Here is an 18,098-nt window from a genome sequence, read left to right as displayed (position 1 = left end):
CATCCTTAGTTTCAAATTTTGGAACGATCTTTGTTAATTCATAAGCGCTGACTTTAGTTTCGATAGTCTGAGGAGATGCCTCCAATCTCTCATTTTCTAAACGTAGTTTTTCAAGCTGAAATTCACGTTCAAGCCTTTGATTTTCTGCATCTTGTAGCTGTCGAAGCTTCTTGATTTCAAACTGTTGACGTTTATCCTCGACCTCTTGCTGTTCACGGAGCTTTCTGTCTTCAGTAATAACCAACAACAGATTTTTAGTGACCTCTTCATCATATCCTTCACCTGTCGTTATCGATTTACTCAAATCGGTAATTTTCATGTCATCCGAAATATCATGACCCAACTCAATGGCTAAAGCTTTAAGATGATCTTTACGTGCACGCCCCAAAAAAGCCATATTCAAAAATAAAAATAATAAAAAAACTATTTCACAATTAATAAAACAATAATACGTCAAATAAAACAATAATACGAAAGTATACCAAATGATTAGTGATGATTAATTAAATTCCCATTTATGCTACTAAAATATCTAAACCAAACTAAATAATAATAGATAAATTAATATAATAAAAATTCAATAATAATAAACTTTATCAAAACTAATAACAATTTTCTATTATTCGAAAATCAATCAATCANTATATATATATATAGAGAGAGAGAGAGAGAGAGAGAGAGCAATGTTTCTTAAACAAACAAAAATTATTCTTATATGTATATAAAAAAAATTATTCTTTTATCAGTGAAAAATAATTTGACACAATTCTATTATTTAGAACATCTAGAAATATTTCTTTTACTAGAGAAAAATCTCATCTAAAATGAATTGGCATCAGAATATAATTTATCTGATAATAAATTCACGAATATGTAATAAAATATCATTCCGAATAATCCTACAAGCAGAATAATCTTTTAGAATACACAAAAAATTATAAATGTCTTCAGAGAAGAAAATGACATGAATCACTGTTAAACTCAAGGTTGTTTCGATTTCAAAACAATCAATAAATTGTTTTTCTTGAAACAGAACATTCATATAATTAATCTATATCTTCTTAAAAACTTCAATTGTTACATGTCATTATTACTATTAACAACAATTTCACAATAATCAAAAGCATTTGGAACATTAATAGAATAACTTGTTTATAAACAATGTTAGATGCAAGCAAAACTACTGATGTAGTTGTATAATTTCACATAAGATTTAAAAAAATCAATTTCACTTAACGTACTGATGCACATAAATTTATTACTGGATACACCTTAAATCTAATACACTGATGTGCATAAATTATCTTATTTTAAGAAACGCTTCCAACTTTACTTACATTGACATGTATGAAATCAAAAGTACTGACGTACTTTAATACTTTGTTACAGCTAACTAAATGCACTGACGTACAAATATATATTAATTTAACTGCACTGATGCGCTAATAATTAATAAAATTTTCTTTAAAAAAACTGACACGTGCACATAACGCTTCAATGTACTGATGCATCTTAATTTATATACACTGGCGTGCCAAAGTTTTGTATATTTAACTGCACTGACGTGCAAATAACCCTTCAATGTACTGATGTACCTTAATTTATATGCACTGGCGTGCTAATGTTTATTTTATATTTAATTGCACTGACGTGCATTCTGCATCTTCGATGTACAGATTTGAGAACATTAATTTAAATGCATTGGCATTCTAACACAACCTCTCACTCTTTTCGATTTCGCATTGAAAATGCTTCTTATTTAAACACAAAAACGTGCTAACCATTTCAAATTACTTCTACATAAAACAACACATTATTTGAAAATTTTCCTGATGGAACAAAAAAAATAAAACAAAAAATATCATTACTATATTCTTATTTCATACACCGTTGAACATATAAAGGCGCAGGACAAAATAGTAGAAACAATTGTGAAAGAATGGAGTCTTCCTTCGACCGTCCAATAAACGGCGGACACGTGTCGCAAGAGTGTGCCACCTAGTGGTGATGAAAGGAAAGGTATCAGACTAGCATTTGGCAGTGTGAGAGTTGCATGAGAAAAATCTGTCCCTAGAGAAGCGAGATTATGTCTGGCCTCTCTGACCTTAAAAGAGGCATGATAATCGGAGCTCGCCTCGCAGGAGCGTCCGTGTCCAGAACAGCGAACCTTGTGGGTGTTTCAAGGACTCTGTCGGCATACGCAAAGTTGGGTAAGATGTCTTCTGGGAAGCACAACAGCGGCAGAAGGTCGAAGTTGTCGGACTGTGATAGACGGGTGTTGAAGAAGATAGTCGCTCGAAAACGCAAGACTACACTGCCGGTGATAACGTCCGAGATGAATACCCACATTCAGAACCCCTTATACATGAAAACTATTCAACGAGAGTTTCATGCTGCTAACATTCATGACAGAGTAGCGATTCCAAAACCGTTAGTTTCAGCACGGAATGCTTTAAAGAAACTACAGTGGTCTCAAGACCACCTAAAATGGACACAAGTGCAATGGGAACAAGTCATTTGGTTTGATGAATCCTCTTCTACACCATTCCAGAACACCGGGCGTGTGTTCATGTGGCGAACGCCGGCAGAAGCATTTCACGTTGACTGCCTGGTTCCAACCGTGAAACATGGAGGTGGTTCTGTGATGGTGTGGGGAGCTTAATCTGCCCGTGGATTGGGACCTCTCGTTATCTTGAGGAGGGTGGTCAAAGGGGACCATTACCGAAGCATTCTCGCAGATTATCTTCACCCTATTCTTCATACTCTCTTTCCGGGAGAGCGTCCCGTGTTCCAAGATGTCAACGCCCCTGTTCACACGTCTCACTGTGTTCAAACATGGTTAAATGAGCATAATGATGAAGTGGAACATGTAGCTTGAAGTGGAACAAAATCAGCTTTTGTGGGGTTTTTTAGAGAAAAAAGTCTGTGCTCGGTTTCCTCCTCCACGCATACTCTCTGAACTCGAGACTGCCCGGCAAGAGGAGTGACTACAAATTCCGATGAACTTTGGTCAAGACCTTTATTTGTCAATCCCACGTCGAACGCAAGCTGTCATTCAGGCCAAAGGTGGCCCAACTCCTTATTAAAACATTTATTTTCATTTTTTTCACAGGTGTTCCTATTATTTTGTCGTATACCTGTATATTCTAGAAAATACTAAATATAATAACAATGACATATTCTACGATTGATTCCGGTCGGAACAAAATAATTTTGAAACACACAAAACAATTTTTAAATTATCAGTTAATTAGTATGTATTTTCGAAAAAGAATTTTCTCACAACTGGAAAATTAAACAAATTAGGAGTCATATAACACAAAATGGTGCTCTTACCGTATTTTCAAAACGAAACAAGATTGCATCAGACTCTTTTCCCCGCTAACAAAATAATTTGACAATAATGCCGGACTTCGCCAGAAAGGTTTCAATTGTAAATAAGGATTTCGATGTAAACAATAATTAGACAGGTGAACAACATTTAACAATAAATTTAATTAAACAAAATAAGTAACAAAAGTAACATCTCGTGCACGACATTTCTATGCCTCCACAACCTTGGGCACACCTAAAAAACAAAAGTAATATAATACAGTTCTTGTACGTTTTCACTCTCAAGAAATGTTTAATCGTTCTCCCTTTCAATTCGGATTTTCCCCTTTTGCTTTTGCTCTGAATCTCACTAACAGTCAAACCAATTTTTTTGGGTTTACGACTATTAATGTTCAACTCCGTAGCCTAGTAATTTTGCAACTCAATACAGAAGACAAGAGATTTCCTGGATCAAGTATTTTGAGAAGGACTTTTTTTATTTTTTTTATTTATTTGAACGACATAAAACTCCTCATGCACCACAAAGTATAGCATGAGGCTTACAGTTGTAAGTAGAAAACAAAAGGAGAAAAATTTACAAATTTACATTAAAAACAAAATTCCGCAAGGCCGCAAGACTTTCAATACTTTTGACCAGTTCAGAACAAATTGAAAGACGTCTCAAATCAGTCTTTAAATTCATTCGGGCACTCGCATACAGACTACAGTGAAGAAGAATATGTTCAGCATCACCGCAAGCACAAATTCCACTGGTCTGCTGAGAAGGACTTTTGATGGAACTAATTCGCGTTACGTGGAGAGGAAAAACACGAAAACCTCACACGGTTAGCCCGACAGCAAGGGAACTCTAACTCATGATCCGTCTACCTCAGAGGATATTTTACGTCAGCACTGTGGTCGGTATGAGCAAGGTGCGAATTTCGAATCCACCAGCTGTCACTGGGATCGAACCCGGGCAACCTCATTGGGAAGCGAGCGTCCGATCCCATGAGCCACTACGGCTCCAAGTGAAGGTATTTTATTTTACTTTATAACAGTCGTTGAACAGCTGACCCAATTTAGGGTTTACGGCTACTAATGTTCAACAACGTAGCCTTGTAATTTTGAACTTAATCCAGAAGACAAGGGAACTCCTGGATCAAGTATTGAGAGAAATTTGCCTTCGCGAAGGACTTTTTGATGGAACTCAATTCAAATCTGAATGTAATTCTAATAACTGTTCTAAATCTATGTTAAACTTATTACGATCACAATTTATCAGAGGTTTAGCTGATGCTGATATTCGTGAAAAATTATTGCAGCAAGGTGATGTTACATCTGATATAACTATTGAAATTGCCTTAGCAATTGAAGCTGCTGAAATCGAAAATAAAGAAGTTTATAAGAGCAATTATCCTAGTTCTATTAATAAAATATTAAGTTACAATGCAAAGAAAAAATACAATAGTAATTTTCGAAATTCCGAAAACGAAAGTAAACTTCAAAACAGAAGTAGATCAAAATCGCCTATGAAAAATAAAAGCAATATTAACTTAAAAGAACTTGGATTAGAGGGATAATGTTTACATTGTGGAAAGACAAATCATAAAACTCAAGATTGTTTTCTTAAAAATAAATTACGATGTAAATCTTGCATGAAACGGGGTCATTTAGCTAACGTGTGTATATCAAAACAGTTCAGAAATAGATCTAGAAATCGATATGTAAATCAAATGAACTGAGTACTAATGTAAATCAAATTTATGATGTATTTTTGAAAACGAATTTAATCATGATGACAAAATGCATGTCTCAGTTAAATTAAATAGCTTTGAACATCGCTTCGAATGCGATTCCGGAAGTAAGGTTAGCATAATAAATAATGACGAATTCAAAAAATTATGTCTGAATGTTCCGATAAAAAANGTACTGCGTTTTTTAAATGAATCAAATATGACGTTTGCCAGTTCCACAATCAAGCCAATGATTTACAGAGGTTTCTGCACAGAAATCTGAAAGGAGTTTTCAATTTAGGTAGATGTTCATAATTGCGTTTAGCACTTCTTGTTTAAGTCCAGTACGTATTTTTTTTTTTTTTGTAAGTTCATTGCTGAAAAGCCCCTTTTAACCGCTGCAGTACTCCCAGACAGAGAAAAAATCAATTCTAATAAAAAAATTGAAAATGTATCACTAACAGTAAGGGGAAAATGGCCGTCCGCGCGGACGTCGGATTCGAGAAATTCGTTGTCCGCGGGGAATTTTTGACCGCCGAGGACGAGCGGTTTTTCGAGCCCCGATATCAAAATAAATTTAGCTTTGAAGATTTGTATACTGTTTAGATAAAGAAAAATTCTATATTAGGGAGTGATTGGATTAGAAACTTAAATATTAATTTATCTGATCCTCACACTATTTCTGCACAAAATACAAATTTTAAACCCAGTATTTCTTGTACTTATTTTTCCATACATAAAATTATTGATTCTTTTTCTGATGTGTTTGAACCTAAAATTGGTTGCATTCCTGAATATACTTGTGCACTAAAGCTAATTCCAGATGCAAAATCCATTTTTATTAAACCACGTACTGTACCGTATACTTTAAAATCAAAAGTAGAACAAGAATTAGATAAATTAGAAACTGAAGGTGCAATAGAAAAAATAGACGTATCAGAATGGGGTACCTAGTAGTTGTCCCAAAGCACGATGGCACAGTTCGTATTTGCGCAGATTTTAAGGTTACAATCAGCAATCAGCTTCAAAATGCCAGGCACCCAATTTCTAGAATTGAGGACATTCTCAATAAATTAAGTGATGGAAAATATTTCTGTACGCTCGATATTTATAAAGCTTATTTACATTTGAAAGTCGATGAAGAAAGCGCAAAATATCAGACTCTTTCTACTTATAGAGGTACATACTTAGCAAAAAGATTATTTTTCGGAATAAGAACTGCACCAAATGAATTCCATAAATTTATTGTTCAGTTTGTCCAAGATTTGGATGGAACTATTACCTACTTTGATGATATTATCATCCACGGAAAAGATGAAAAATTTTCTAAATCTTACAAATTTTGTATAGTAACGTAAGACAAAAGAACGTAAACGTAACGTAATATAAAGTAAAGCAAAAAGAAAAGAAAAAAAGAAGAAAAAAATGAGAAAATCTCCCGAAAGTAGCACTTAAAATTGAAATATCTTTCGAATAAACTATAACTTTAAATAAAACTTGCGCTAAATTGATCAGAAATGGCCCTGCTAACCCGTAAATTTCAATTCTGTTTCCGTGGCCTGCAAAGCAGCCTCTATGGCATATTCTACTACAAGTTTAACAGTTAATAATTCTCGAATTAGCTCTCTATGGTTAAATTATTTTATCACATTGTGCTTCCTGTACATTTTCTACTCTTTTTCGTAATTACAAATTTTTTAGTTTTGTTGAGCAGCAAAACAAAATCTAACGAAATTCGATACAGCAACGACACTTGCGATTTTTTTAATGTGATAGGCTATGCCCCTGTTGACATCGTTTGCCAAATACTCTGATATTCTCTTATTTTTAATTCTCATTTTTATATTATCCATTTATTTATATATATTTTCCTCTTAAAAACCGATTTATGAAAAAAATAAAGATAAAAATTAGAGACCATTTTGGTTTATAAAACATACACCGAAGAGCCATTACATTATAACCACCCTGCTAATAACATGTATGACCACCTTAAGCCCTCAAAACTGCTAGCACCCGCGCCGTGGCATTGATTCCACAAGGTGCTGATAGGTAGTCTGAGGTATCTGGTACCAAGAGCTCACCAACTGGTCCTGCAAAGGGGGTAGCGCGGCAGCACGAATTTGGTTTTCCAAGTAGGACCACAAATGCTCTATTGGATTAAAGTCAGGTGAATTTGGGGGCCAAGATATGACTTGAAAGTCACTGGAATGTTCCTCGACGATTCGACTATTATGACATGGTGCATTATTCTGTTAGTAAACACCATCCCCAGCAGGGAAAACTGTTGCCACGAATGGGTGAACCTGGCCTGCAACTATGTTCAAGTAGCTTACAGATGTCAGGGATTGTTCTATGAGGATTATGGGTCCTAATGTGCCCCATGAAAACATTGTTCCTGGGCGAAAAAACCATGAAAACCTGGGCGAGCCTATTGTTATAGATGGAGGGTGGTCATAATGTAAAGGCTCTTCGGTGTATAACTATCAGAATTTTATGTAAGAACATATTGTTACTATGTTAATCTTATAACAAACTGGACGATTACTTTGATTTCAAAAATAATCAATTGGATATGAAAAAAATATTAAAACTTAGGGATACGGAACGTAAGACACTATAAGAAATTATTTTACTTGTTAAGGGCGCATAACGATAACTTAACTCTCACTCTTACTTTTTTTCAAACTTCATTTATTAATAATTTTTTGTTACTTTTGATCAGTACCGTCTTTATGCATGGGCACACCCGGGCAGTGCCCAGGGGCCCCAGGCACTCAGGGGGCCCTTGAGAATCTTACTTTTTATAAATTGTATTAAAAAAAATCCAACTAATGATAAACAACTTTGCATTATATAATTTTTTAAATAAATCCCAAATAGCAAAATATGGTTCATTTTCACTCAGCAAAAACCTTCTAATGTAAACCTAAAAAGGTTCGTTATGCGGTTTACGTGTAAATCTTCTAACCTTAAAACGAGATCTGTGACAATCTGCTCTATTCTACTCACATTACCCTAGTCCAAAACCTTGGAAAACAACCTTCGATATTAAAACCTTAAATCGAGGTTGACTTAGAGTTTTCACGCGTGAAAAAAATCCTTTAATAAAGCTAGTCTCAAGGTGTAAATACTCTTAAACCTAAGTAATTGTAAGGTTTCTTTTCACTAAGTCTTGCATGCTCAGCTAAAATCCACCTTGTCATGAAATTTTTATGAGCAATGCAGTTTGATTCTATCGTTAGTGTGTGACGTCAGCTAAAACGTCATGATGGACCTAAGTGACCATTTTACCTAAGTTACAACACTTATTTAAAAAATAATTTGTAATCCTTTTAGGATGAAAGGTTTAAAAACTGCAATATTTTTGCCTTATTACAAAAAGGATTTTAGTACAAACACTTTCGTTCGACAATAAGAAGAAAATTCTGACAGAAGGTAGCCTTAAGGTTGCATGCTTTCTGGGATATATACTAGTGTAAAAAGTACGCATTTTTTTTTTCAAGAATAGTGATTGATTACCATGCAAACACCAATACTTTGAACAGTTTATTACTAGGGAAAAAAATAGTGCGTGGATTCCCTCCGCGTGGAAGAAGTTAAACTTCGCAACCTGCGACGTTAATTGTAGAGAAATCAGCAGTCGTAGAAGGATCACTAGTTCTATTCAACGACTCTTTTTCCTGCTCGTTTCCGTGCTCTGTAATCACGGTAATATTGTGCATTTTTCCCTCGTGGACCTCTTGAAAGAACTCTGCATTTAAACAAAAGTTATTCAAAGAAATTGAAATTTTGAAATGTAATTTCGAATGCTTGGACAGCATTGATTAAAGAGTACAAAATTGAAACATCGAAACATTTTGCTTTGTAATCATCAAATCCGATAAATTTTGTTTTGTAGGCATATCTGTACCATCTCAGAAAATGCAAATCCAGCTATCCCAGGAAATTTTGTCGGAGAATGGTTTGAAACCGGATGATATAGACTACTTTGAAGGTCATGGTACCGGATCACATGTTGGTGATCCTATTGAATTGAATGCTATTGCCCAAGTGTATTGCAAAAACGGAAGGAACAGACCTATGTATGTTGGATCAGTAAAAAGCAATATTGGACATACAGAAGCTTGTGCTGGTGCGTAGAATAACTTTATTATGTATCTTAAAACCTGGTTTCTTAGGACAAGCGCCTTATCTGGGCGTCAGCGTTAAGTTGACGTTACTCTGACGCCAACAAAATACTGGTTTGTTAGCTCAAGGCCTGGTTTCTTAGGAGAAGCGTCTCAACTGGGCGTCAGCGTTACGTTGATATAATTTTGACGCCATAAAAATACCGTTTTGTTAGCTCAGCGTGAGCAGTCGGTCCAACACAGACATTATCTCGCATTGCGCATGCGTTNCAATAAATTCTAGTCAGCGTTAATATAGCCATATAAATTTAAATTCGTAAAGGCAGTGGCCCCCATCCCCCCCAAGCTCTTGGGCGCATTCTCGGGCAAATTCTAAATCCCCCCCTCCAACTATTCGTTTTATTTAGTGTAAAAATCCCCCCCCCCAAGCTTTAAGTGGGCGCATCGTGCGCCCACCTTCCCCCCTGGTGGGGGCCCCTGTCTGTACGCTCGATATTTACAAAGCTTAATTACATTTGAAAGTCGATGAAGAAAGTGCAAAATATCAGACTCTTTCTACTTATAGAGGTATGTACATACTTAGCAAAAAGATTATTTTTCGGAATAAAAACTGCACGAAATGAATTCCATAAATTTATTGATCAGTTTGTCCAAGATTTGGATGGAACTATTGCCTACTTTGATGATACTATCATCCAAGGAAAATATAAAAATTTTTCTAAATCTTACAAATTTTGTATAGTAACGTAAGACAAAAGAATGTAAGCGTAACGTTATATAAAGTAAAGCAAAAAGAAAGAAAAAAAGGAGAAAATCTCCCGAAAGTAGTGCTTAAAATTGAAATATCTTTCGAATAAACTATAATTTTAAATAAAACTTGCGCTAAATGGATGAGAAATGGCCCTTCCAACCCGTAAATTTCAATTCTTTTTCCGTGGCCTGCAAAGCAACCTCTATGGCATATTTTACTACAAGTTTAACAGTTAATAATTCTCGAATTAGCTATCTATGGGTTAAATAATTTTATCACATTGTGCTTCCTGCACATTTTTCTACACTTTTTCGTTAATTCCAAATTTTTAAGTTTTGTTGAGCTGCAAAACAAAATCTAACGAAACTCGATACAGCAACGACGCTTGCGATTTTTTTAATGTGACAGGCTATGCCCCTGCTCACATCGTTTGCCAGCCACCCTGGTATTCTCTTATTTTTAAATCTAATTTTTATATTAGCCATTTATTTATACATAATTTCCTCTTAAAAACGGATTTATGAAAAAAAATATTAAAGATCATTTTGGTTTATAAAGCTTATAACTATTAGAATTTTATGTAAGAACATATTGCTACTATGATAATCATATAACAAACTGGACAATTACTTGGATTTCAAAAATAATCTATTGAATATGAAAAAAATATTAAAACTTAGGGATACGGAACGCAAGACACTATTAGAAATTATTTTACTTGTTAAGGGCGCATAACGATAACTTAACTCTCACTCTTACTTTTTTTCAAACTTCATTTATTAATCTTTTTTTTGTTACTTTTGATATTAAGTCAAGCACGAGCTTATAAATCGAAGATCTCGAGAGGAGATAAGTTTTCATTATTTAAAGCAAGCAAAGGAGGAAATCACGAAAAAGCATTTGAAATTGCTTATAAATTAAGTGCTGTCTGGATCGTGATATTCAGCTTTTTCCCCTTTATTTTTTACCTCTATTTTGTTATAAAATCCACTGGTATTGGAGACATTAAATAATTGAAAAGCATTGCTTCGGAGATGTGACAAGTTTTAGTCATTTTTCTAAGTAAGTTTCATGTTCGTTTTTCTACTTTTAATTCGATTGAAACTGATTTGAGATTCTTTTTCCCGAAAAGAATTCCGATACAAAACTAAGTTGCTACATTTACGTACGTACTCTACTGCTATCATAATAACTAGATTATAATGTAATTATTGAATAAAATTATTTGTTTATCATGCAAAAAAGTCATGCTCACTATAAAATTAAAAATGGCCATTAAGTAAATATTACTACTAATTCAGAGATATAGCCTGTCAAAAGACATAAATTTTTTTACTGATATTAAGAGGATAAGATATAATAATGTAAGTGATTATCTTTAAACTTATTTTTTACGCTTTAAAAAAAGAGAATAAATTTAATACAGATTTAAAAAATTGCATATTAAATGCAAATAAAAATACTAATTTTTAGGAACATAAGTTATTAAATTTCATATAAGTTATTTGATTTAGAAATATAATTTATATTATATAGATATCATTTAAATATATATTAGGAAGAAATATGTATGTCAATTTTCATCTTTTTCAAAACTGACCTGTAATTTGTTTTAAGGTTTTAATCATCTCTTCTATATTGTGAGTTGTTAAATAGCAAAAACAAGCGTCCTGCCTTTTTTGCTTTTATTTTGACTCCTATTCTCAGAAAACGGCTGTTTTACGGCTGTTTACATATAATGTCTTGGTTCCGTTTTTTACTTTCAGTCTGAATTCAATTCCGAGAAAACACGATTTCATGGCGGTTTAGATGTAATGCCTAGATTCCTTTTTTTTTAAACTTTTATTTCGACTTCAATTAATACTAGATTTCAATTCAAAGAGGAGAGAATTATTAAATGTAAATTTTCAGTTAAATATCTTTAATGAACAAACAGTTCAGCTGAAATAATATTGCACACATTTAAAATTCCAGAGTAAGATATAATTTAATATTTGAGTGTGATTTTTATAAAAAGCACTTAAGTTTATAGATTAGTTCTTAAAATCATTGAAAAAATGTAAAAGAGTTTGTTTAATATGTATTTAATATGTATCGTAAAACAATTTTACATACTTTCACAGGTAATTTTAACCTCCAACTGGTACTTTTATGTTTACGATAACATTTTGATCCGAAATAGGTATAAATACACTTAATACTCGTTTATATATTTTTATTCTTCTTTTTTTTGGTTTTAAAATCATTGGAGAAATAAAGAAGTATTTGTTTTTCATGCGGGTGCATAGTAAAACAATTATGCATAAGAACAGTGCGCGAAGAAGAAAAAAAAATGGACAACCCTGAATAACTTTTTATCTAATGATTGGATCTTCACGTTCTGGGATTCAATCTTAATGCGTTGTGGGGGTGACTTTAAATATGCTAATTATTTAGTAAAGACGGTATTTTAAGTTAGGAAGTCAGACACAAAATTATACTTTCTCTGAGCAAACATATCTTTTTTCAGATTTCTGCCTCCAAACATATCTTATTTAGATTTCTGCCTCCAAAGAGATAGGGAGTAGAAATAATCTGGGAAATATGGTTCCAATAATTTGGTCAGGGTAGCGGTCGAAAGTTTTGACCCCTTAATGTTCCATTAATTTTTTATAATGTTAATTTTGAAAATAGTTTTAATAATGTTATGTAATCGTAAAATTAATTTTCCAATTTGTTAAAAGATATCTCGAGATATGGTGAAATAGGAAAAAAAAATTTAATTAACATTAAGGGGTCAAAACTTTGGATCGCTTTCATGACTAAACTATTAAGACCATATTTCCCAGATTACGATTACCTTTATTTTCGAGGCAGAAATCGGAATCAAACGAAAAAAAGGTATGTTTATTCAGAAAAATTACGTTTTTGTGTATTTTCTGCGCACTGTTCGTAGTCTTTAGCATCTAATAGAAATTTTTATTTCTGTAAATATTAAGTAAAGCAGCAAATTCAGAAAGTTAAACAAATTGTACTTCGGTTTCACCTTTCTAGCAGCATAAAAGATTTGAGTTCTGATGGTATTCATAAAGCATGCTTTCCATTAGGTAACTGTTGGTTTTTCGCGAGACAATGTCTTAGTTCACATCGGCAAATATGTTTTAAAGATCTAGGGTTTGCACTATTGTTCACTTTTGGCATATTCTTCTTGAGTCAAAGAAACGCTTTCTTTATTCACGAAATATCGAAATTCATGAAGAATATTCGTCGACTTGAATGAGTTAACATATGTATAAGGTATAGATCTCCAAATTAGATCTAAAGTTTCCAGCATCCTTTCCTGTTCGCAAAAAATACTGGAAAATGCATGGAGTGCTTGAAGAATTAAGTAATTCCTCCTCACTTGAAGTGAGCACTCTTTGGCTATTGTGGCATGACGATTTTCAAATTCTTTTGACATAACGGTCAATGAAGCATCTTTTAAACTGATAAAAAAATTTGGAACGCTTTGTAAAAATCATGACGTTCTGTTTCTCTGTCTTCAACTTGAAAACATAGATCACTCAATTTATATATGGTTGAGTTGTCATCAATTGTTTGTCTGTAATAATGAATAAATAATTTAAGAACTTCAATAAATTTTTCGATAAGTTTAGCAATTCGAAATCTACCAAGAAACTTGAAAACCGTTTTAATAAGTAATCTAAGTGAAAGGACTTAACATTATTTTGAAGAACTACTCACTGAAAAGGATTTTATAAAGGAAAAAAAAACTTTATTTTAAAGAATTACTGTTTAAAAAGTTATTTGGTAAAAGAAAACTAACATTATTTTAAAGAGTTACTAACTAAAAGGGATTTTGTATAACGGAAAAAAATATTTTAAGGAATTACTGGTTAAAATATTTTTGTAAAAGAAGAGAATCTTTATTTTTTAAAAAAAATTACTAATTAAAAAGGATTTCGTAAAAGAAAAAACAAACTAATTTTAAAGAATCATTAACTATAATGTATTTCGTAAAAGAAAAAAGCTTTATTTTGAAGAATTCCTAACAAAAAAGGATTTTGTTAAAGAAAACGAAAAATATTCGAAAAAAGTGCTACCTAAAAAGGGTTTTGTAAAAGAGAAAAACTTTATTTGGAATAATTAATACATAAAATAATTTTTGTAAAAGAAAAAAAAATATTTTAAAGAATTATTAATTAAAATGGATTTTGTAAAAGAAAAAAAAAATTTTAAAAAATGATTATGGTAAATTAAAGCATATGTTTAACGAAGGAATAATTGCAGGAAACAGGAGTGGAAAGATGTATTTAGTTACGTGAAAACTTCATTTTCTTAAAAAATTATAAAGTTGGCCCATTTCGAACACTCAAAAGGAGACATTCTTTCTCAAGGGTAGTCTGACTTATACGAGGGAATGAGGAAATGAAAGAACTGCATATAATGAGATGGAAAAAGTAAATAGGCTTGACAAAAATATATTATATTGTAGATTAAAGTTAAATTTATAATATAGATTACATAATAAAATATAGTAACAAACATATCATATATTTTTTACATTATTTATAATGTCAAATTTGACTACTTGACATATAGAAGAAATGTAATATTAAAATAAATTGGAGGCTTAACCCCTGCTCGCTCTATTCACCAACTCTCGTATCTTAGTTCCTTTCCCTTGAAATCCTTAAATGTTGATATTTTCAAAGAAAAAATTTTTTGTTCATAGAATATGTAATTCTTGAAATTTTGTAAAAAGAATATTATGTTGATATGTTAATCGTAAAAAAAATTAATGCTTGTTTAAATTTGCAAAATGATCAATTGTACTTTTGAAAGATTTTAAATTTAGGAGTAAACAATGTGTGAAACAATAAATAATATATGATAAGTTACTTTTCTTGTTAACAATAGATAATGATCACCTTATATTATATTAAAATAGCTCAAATTGGAGGCTGTTTCCTCTTGAGACTTTTCCAATTTAAAAGCTTCCAAAATGTTATGGATTAACAACAACATTTGACAACATCTAACCTCTTTCTCTTTTTTTAAAAATTTAATTTATTCTTTTTTTTTTATTGCTTTTGACATCAAGTCAAGCACGAGCTTATAAAATAAAGATCCCCAGAGAGAAAAATAAATTTTTCTTCAATGTATGAATAACTGTCATATAAAGCAGAAAAAAACTGAAAAGAAGAACAAGCGAGAAAGCACTTCAAATTGCTATAACTTTGGAGAAAAATGGAATTTCGAAAAAAATAGTTACCCCCTTTATGTTTAGAGAAAAGAAACTAGCCCTTTCAGCACATACTCTGCGGCTTACAGGTATTTTTAATTTTTTTAACCACAAAGTTTAGCAATTAATAATTCTCTAGCTAATAATCAAATGTTAAATTTTTTATTTAATTTGACATTTTGAATCTTATTTTTAAAATTTCAAATTACTAAGCAAAATAACGTTTTTTCAAAAAAAAAAAATTTCAAATAAAAACAGATTTTTTTCTTTGATTTCCCCCTTCCTTGAATTAAGAGCAAGTTACAAAAACAAAGAAAAATCATTATCCAGTTCAACGGTCATAATGATTCCATTACATGATTTCAATATTCATATTTATCTTGGTTAAGTAAATCATTTGCACTCACCTGAAAAATAACTACTATAAAAAAATTTATCTATATAAGGAATTTCGTGCACATTATTTTTTTAATTTATAGCGGAAGCATATGTTTACTTAGTTTAAATATAACCATTTAACCACTTTTGTAATAAGAGCATTTATTGAAATTTGTGTGCAAATGTGCTAAATATAATCAGAATTTTTAAAATTATTATTTAAAATTTTTATCGGTCCATTTATTTCTGGCAAAGGTAAATTAAAGTATTTTTGGAATTGAAAGTACGATATGAGAATAAAAAATTCATTTAGCTTATTAGATAAAATTTAAAATTGCAACGGCATTTTTTTTTAAATTGTTAATATGTTTACCACGGTCCATTAGGTGTTATAATAAAATAAGAAACTTAATGAATTTTATTTTTTTTATTCATGAAATAAATTTTATTAATACTGAAAAAAGAAACTATACATATTATAATTATATTATATTTATAAGTTTTTTAAAATTGTTGTATGATCACCAATTATATTTAAACGTGCTTCCTCAGAGCTGAAGTTATTAACAAATAGAAACCTGAACAAAAAGTGTTAAAATAGTTTAACATAGAGTTTTAAAAATTGGTGGTAAGTATACTTATCACGGCCTTATACGGGGTTCAGTTACATAATTTAAATTTAAAAAAAAATACGTAAATGTAAATAGTCTAATTTTTTACGAAAGATTTATCTTTTCAAATAGTTCATTAATGTGAGTTTAGTAGCTCCTGACAAATGTAGCTCCAGCATGAAAACATAGTTTCATGCTGGAAATCCTACGTGGTTTAAGGCCTATATATCTGGAGATCACTATAAATTCATTTTTTTGGTTCTATTCTGCAACCACTATTACATACCTTACTACTCAGATGAGTGTTATGCACAATTATGAGTTTGTATATACTATAACTATAGAATGGTTAATTTGCAATTGAAACTTTTATTTACTTCAGGAACAACAACAATGACTTCAACAACGGAAATCGTTTCGAAAAAACCGTTTTATATGAAAATGGATGGTCTTATATATCCAGGTTTCTTTTCATCAAAATGTTTCCGTGAAGCTATGGATTACAAACCACAAGCAGAGGACGTTTTTATTGTGACTTATCCAAAATGTGGGACAACATGGATGCAAAATGTAGCTCTTCACATTTTTCGTAAAGGAAAAGAGCTTGAAGAAACATCTCAGTTTCTGAGGCATTGCCCATTTATAGATATGTGTGGCAAGGAGAGCATTGACAAGATGCCAAGACCTGGTGCATTTAAAACTCATCTTTCGTATACCCATATGCCATATTCCTCTAAAGCTAAATACATTTTTGTTGCCCGCAATCCCAAAGATTGCGCCGTGTCTCTTTTCCACCACACTAGAAATCAACCTGGATTTATGTACTGGGATGGCGAGTTTAATGTTTTGTTCGAGCTTTTCATGACTGGTCAAGCGGAGTATAATGACTACTTTGATCATTTATTGTCTTGGTACCCTCATCGAAATGACCCCAATCTTTATTACACCACTTACGAAGATATGAAGAAAGACATAAAGAAAGTAATTGTCGATTTGGCTAAATTCCTTGGTGATGAGTTCATTGGGGCAATCGAAAAAGACAATTCAGTTTTGAATAACATCGTGAATTTTAGCAGTTTTGAATTCATGAAAAAGAAATTTGGTGAAGTTTATGATTTAAAACCAAAGGAAGGTGAGACACTTACGGAACCAAACACTTATGAAGGTTTGCAGCATATCAGGAATTTAATTTCTGAAATAGATTTGCCAAACGTTTTACCTGAATATAAATTTATTCGGAAAGGAATCGTTGGAGATTGGAAAAATGCTTTGACTGAAGAGCAAGCTGAAAGGCTGGATCGGAAGTTTAAGGAGAAAACTGAAGGGACAGATATTCCGAATTGGTTTTCCATTTCATAAAAATAATTACTACATACGTAAATACTGTTGCATATGTTAACATTGTAAAAGTTATTAGAACATAAACTTCATAAGAAAAAAAACTTTTGATTTAGTTTATGTTAAAAATGATTAAAGATTATTATACATTAGCTATGACATATTTTCTTAGTTGTGGTCGATCAATTTTTTCTAAGTACACTAAGAAAAAAAGTACACTTTCCTAAGTACACTAACAAAATTATAGTTTAATTAAATCATATAAAGTAAACTACGTTTCACTAACTCATACAAGGTTTCTTCATGTCTTACATTTTATAATAGTGATAGTAAAATTACGTTAATGGTATTTAACAATTTTTTTTTTAAAGGTACCACTCTAACGTTTAGATATCTGACACGTAAATAAGCCAGGAGACTCAAAACTAAAATGTGGAAAATATAAAAATAAAAAATACCTATATTTGAACTTTATAATTGAACTTCATAATTAATATAAATTTCGTTTTAAATTTCTTAAATTCTTCTTAAATTTCTTTTTAACAACGGTTAAAATGCCGTAAAGTTTCGCATTCAGTGTTTTTCAACCATAATAGTTGTAAACGGTTTCAAAACCTTATT

At 31.7% G+C, this 18,098-nt stretch overlaps 1 protein-coding gene across 1 annotated transcript; it reads left to right on the top strand.

Annotated features, from left to right (window-relative positions):
* Positions 1-10,813: 10,813 nt before the first annotated feature.
* LOC107444974 (sulfotransferase ssu-1-like) lies at positions 10,814-17,629 on the top strand. The gene is made up of 2 exons (XM_016059265.3): positions 10,814-10,988; positions 16,522-17,629. The coding sequence occupies exon 2, from the start codon at positions 16,533-16,535 to the stop codon at positions 17,496-17,498; it is 966 nt and encodes a 321-aa protein (XP_015914751.2). The 5' UTR covers positions 10,814-10,988; positions 16,522-16,532; the 3' UTR covers positions 17,499-17,629.
* The last annotated feature ends 469 nt before the right edge of the window (positions 17,630-18,098 follow it).

Source organism: Parasteatoda tepidariorum, chromosome 3, assembly GCF_043381705.1.
Source record: "Parasteatoda tepidariorum isolate YZ-2023 chromosome 3, CAS_Ptep_4.0, whole genome shotgun sequence".
Taxonomy (NCBI): domain Eukaryota; kingdom Metazoa; phylum Arthropoda; class Arachnida; order Araneae; family Theridiidae; genus Parasteatoda; species Parasteatoda tepidariorum.
This window is presented reverse-complemented; position numbering and strand designations above follow the sequence as displayed.